Source organism: Montipora foliosa, chromosome 11, assembly GCF_036669935.1.
Source record: "Montipora foliosa isolate CH-2021 chromosome 11, ASM3666993v2, whole genome shotgun sequence".
NCBI lineage: Eukaryota > Metazoa > Cnidaria > Anthozoa > Scleractinia > Acroporidae > Montipora > Montipora foliosa.
In genome coordinates, this window is record NC_090879.1 from 26,754,938 (window position 1) to 26,759,937 (window position 5,000).

Below are 5,000 nucleotides of genomic sequence, written 5' to 3' on the forward strand. Positions count from 1 at the left end.
CTCTCAGGAGCTAATGAAAAGAATCAGGGACCTTGTGGAGCAATTTTGTTTGTTTTGCGGCAAAACTGTTGCCACAGAAAGACTCCCTCTAGATGAAGTACATATTTTTTTATACGCTTTCCACATTCTAAGGATGTTCATTTCAGAGCAAATTTATCAGTGAACTACAATGCCTAGTTTGCTGTGATGTTTCTTGACAAGATGTCTTGCACTTGATTGGAGCAGGAAGATATTCTGAACACTAATCCATGAAACGTTTGCTGTCGCTTTAGTTTTCGAAATCTCGGTTTGCGTGATGTTGACCATTCGTGGTTCTGTGACCTTTCATCACCTCCCTCCTGAAGTTAAATTTGTCTCACAAGGAACTGGTTCGTTCAGTTTCAGGCAGTATGAAGAAGATTTTTCGGGATTGTTTGGGGGTTCAGTTGGAGAGTTCAATGATTTAAAAGTGACTGATTAATTCGGCCATTTTCATGCAGAGAGTAAAATTAAGTTGGCTTGTCGCATTAAATTTTTGCATATTCGTGCTGAAACAGCGCAATGTGCATTTTCATTCCTGTATATCTCAAATGATCTTATTTGTTAAGCAAATGTCGACAAAATCATTCTCCCCCATGCTTTAGGTTCATATAGTTAAAAGCTGCAAGACAGTTGAAAGGCCATTCACAGATGTCTGGCAATTGCGTGTTTACAACTGCTTGCCATTGCGTTAAATTATGGATTTTCATTACGCTTGTCATTTACAGTAAGTGTTTTTGGCCGCGTCAAATGTAACACATCACTATTAATAGATACTTTTAACAAACTGGAAGACAATAGAAATATCAATGAAAAAAATTCCAATTATCACACAAATACATTCAAGTACGTCACAACTCAAAAACCCCACTGCTTCTGACGTACATGTATCCTTGATGATGTTAGGAAACAAACCACAATAAGTGCTCTTCAAAGTGCGCGTGCAATGACACATGAACAAGCTAGCAAACAAATTCAATCCAATATTGAAATTTAAACAAGTGGTAGGAGTGATATCATAACAGTTATGTTAATAAATTTAATATCAGGTATTTCAGCTGATGTCATAATTCTGGTATGAAGTTTTCAAAACCTTACAACATGAGGAAAAACTTGCATGTGTGGGTGTGTGTATATAAAAAAAATCCATTGCAGTTAGTTTCTAACTAGATCTACTGCTAAATCTCATTCTTGAGGAACTCAAATACATTGCAAGCTTTCCGGTTTCTTAGCGAACTTCCTCGCCAATGAATTTCCTTATAAAGTATGTATAATATTGTCACTGATAATATTGAGAATTGTGGCAAAATCAATATCAAAACTGTCCCATATTCATTCAGTGCAGAAAAGAGCTAAAAACTGTGATTATGAAGTCAGTTACAAATTTAAAAACTGGAAAAAGATGACTTAAAAGAACTTCTATCACAGCATGACCTTAGGAAACAAGTTCTACATGTACATGTACAATATTAAACATCCTGATTACTATCACCAATAAATTATCAACACTTAACTCCCAACGGACAATTATAGATTTTACTCTAACTCCAAAATGATTAATGAGGGACCCCCTTGGCACTTGAAGGGTTAACCCTTTCAGCCCCGTGGGATTCTCCATTGAGGAGTAAAATCGTCTGGCGTTTGACAGAGTAAAATCTATAAGTGGCACTATTGGGAGTGAAAGGGTTAAAGAAACAGCTTCAAAATTGGTTTTATCGAAGAACTGTTAAACTAAATGAAGTGCCAGAGGCACCTTTTTTAAATTTGTTTTGCTATTTTGTCAAATTTGGACCAGTAATGATGTAAAATGGCCACAGAGGAATATCACCTCATAAGCAAAATTAAGGGAACTGCAGCCCTGTGGAATGAAACCTGCTTGAGCCTCTTAACACAAATGCTTTTTCTGCGTTGGACTTGCGGAACTTCAGCGTAAAATAGATAACATTCAATTTTCTAAAGCTGGGCATGGTTCAATGACAAAATTAAAAATACAAAACAAAAGGGTGTCTCACAACTAAAACCAATCAACTACAGTATATTGATGCATCACACTTTAACACCAAATAAAATGCAGTCAACAACTTCTTAAGACCCCACTGAGAGTGAAAAAGCCACAAGGCAATTGAATGTACACTGTACATCTGGGTTTTTTAGGCATTAGTGAACAAACTAACTTATCATGGCATTTGATCAATATTCATTTTTCCAAAGCAAACTTGCCTAGATGAAAACCATGGGTGTGAATTTTTACACAGAAGAATGAATGACAAAAACACCCGCCAAGTGCTCTAATGCCAATTTCCTTTATTAATAAAGGGACATGATCACTAAAAGAACAGCATTGTTTCAATAACTGTTTGCTTTTGGTTTTATCATTAATGATTTGAAACAACAACACACTTGACTGTTCAGCCAAACCGTCTGGACCTACTGTATTCACTTTTATACCTAAAACAGGCAGTTTATGCTTAAATTTAGTACTAAAATGTTTGTATTTTATTTTTTGTTTAATAAAAAGCCATTTCAATTTAGTCTTCAGTTTGTGTTTAGTACATCATTTCCTTCCAGTGGACTGGGGTACTATTCATAATGTCAGTTACTGCACCCCCCGCTCCTCTCCCCTATGGATCACACCACAACATCAAGAACTTTATGCCCTTCTCATCTCAAACAATACGTGATTTTCAAGTTCATGGACAAAGTTTGCCAATCAATCCAAATTTGACCTTATCTGGAAAGTCAAGAGAATCTACAATTACAATAATTGACCATGCAACCTATGATCACCTGATTTTAGCAATGAAAGGAAGTACAAAATAATATGTTTTCAGTTAAGGATGTTTTAGCAAACTGGCATGTGTGTGGTAGTGCAAAAAACACTTAATAACATGGTTTTCATTTATATGATTTCAAAAGATTTGCCTTCAAATCCCGACTCAAATGTTAGGAGCATTTTACACTTATAATTTATCAAAACTACACAAAAGCACTCATTAGCTTTCATTTGAAAGTAAAATTCAAGAGTTTTACTTATATTTATATACATATAAACTCAAAAGTTAAGATGATCTTGCACAGTGTAACCAACAGCCCCAATGTTTACTCTTCTCTGCAAAATTTCTTGGCTAAATGTTTATTGGTGGTTACTGAATACATGTTCTGATAATTTTTTAATAAAGGGCTATGTTTTTATTATTCAATGAAACCCTTGACCTGGTGCATAACAGTTATGCTCAGTACTTTTCAAATCTTACACCACACTCTTTCGCATGTTTCGTTCAAACTTTCACACACTCTTTTGCCACTTCTAACTCACTGAGGATTACTGGCTTCCACTTGCATATAATAAATATTGCTTTTGTTTACGTAAACCAAAATTAGATCACCAGCAAATTCATAAAAAGACGGCAACTTTCAACTTTTTCAAGAATGAGCATTACTGGCTTTAATTGGTTTCTCGCCCACACAAATTACATCCCAATAAACAATAGCCGAAAACAATTTATGCTGTGTATCCAGAGAAAATCTCTCAGGAGCTAATTTGTAGGATCTAAATCGCCTGTTTTCTTGTTGTTTTTTTATGTAAAAACTTTGGAGACAATTTTGCCCCAAGTTCTGCTTACTGTCTGATTCTGAGATACCAATAAATACACTGACACTTTGTATTATTCTACACAACGAACATTCCACAAAAATTTGACTTGAAGATAAACCACCCTCGTTAGCATGACAATACACTTACAGGGGTGTGGAAGTGACTTAGTCATGGGAAACTAACTCCAAAGTGGATGCCATAAAGATTAATATTGTCATACTTATTATTTACCATTCAGTTGCGAGGTGATTTTCTTTTGTGGGTCCAGCCAGTACTATAGGATGAAAGAAAATACACACACATAAGCGTCCACGACCCGTTAGGAACCAAAAATTGCGTGCACTTTGACGCTTTGAATTATTAGTCACGCAATGGCAAAATGTATTTCCAAAAGACAACAGCCAGCCAGAAAGTTCTTTTAGCAGGCAATAAAGCAGATTTATTGTAATATACTAGACAAAACACTGAGATAACAATTAAGTATTATTCATAGGTTTGGGTCTTAATCAATAATACCCTCAACGTTAGGCTAGGTTGATATAAACAATCACAAACCTTTTCCCCCGTTTTGTCTTTCCAGAGTAGGCCGAAATATTCTTTTTCGGCAATATTCAGTTGTGTTGTTACCCAGTGCATGAGATCCAGACCTTTTGCATTTTTCTTTGAACAACAAAAACAATTGAAATCAGTCCAAATGACGAGTTGTATAAATAAATAAAGATCACAAGCTGAGAAATACTGATGATTTGATATTTTATACACTAAAATCTTCACTATCATTAGAGGGAGAGAAAACCAAACTTGATCATTTTAGCATGATCAACAGCCTTTTTTCCCTAACATGGGATTTACATGTACGTCGTTTTGTAATGATCGCGAAAGAAGCCGGCTTCGAAAAGTGTGGAAGCCAGTGAACACAGATTTGAGAGACAAAAATAACTTTCTGATGATACAACTCACACAGCCTGCCCACAGAATCAATAAAGTGTAATGTTTCTCAAATGAAAGGGAAACAATCAAAACATTCGAAAGAAAAAAAATTCCGATGTTCCTGTTGAGTTGGTACTGAAAGCACGTTTTCCCGCACTTCGAGGGCCTCAGTAGATCGGTATTTCAGTAGATCACGCGCTGACAAACACATAAAAGCCGTCTTCTCTGAGCTTGCAGCGAACACATTCTACCGTTAATAATGTCGAACGATGTAGACAATTCCGAATTAACGTGGTAGTCTACGCAGTATTAACCAAACACTGCCATTTTTAACACCGAATTCAGTTTTGTCAATGTCGTGCTGATGAAGCCACAGAGAAGACAGCAGTCTTCTTTCGCGTATTTGCCCTTTCCAAATACAGAATCATACTTTAGGAGGAGGACAAAAAATAGATTC

General features: G+C 35.9%; 1 protein-coding gene across 4 annotated transcripts in view; it reads right to left on the bottom strand.

The window, feature by feature from the left end:
• Positions 1-5,000, bottom strand: part of LOC137977750 (band 4.1-like protein 1) — a 24,184-nt gene that overhangs the window by 18,693 nt on the left and 491 nt on the right. For all 4 annotated transcript variants that reach the window (XM_068825076.1, XM_068825075.1, XM_068825074.1 and 1 more), the window contains exons 2-3: positions 4,169-4,273; positions 3,845-3,887 (exon numbers count right to left, since the gene is read on the bottom strand). In XM_068825076.1, the coding sequence (XP_068681177.1) occupies positions 3,845-3,887; positions 4,169-4,273 (148 nt within the window). The remainder of the gene's footprint in view (positions 1-3,844; positions 3,888-4,168; positions 4,274-5,000) is intronic.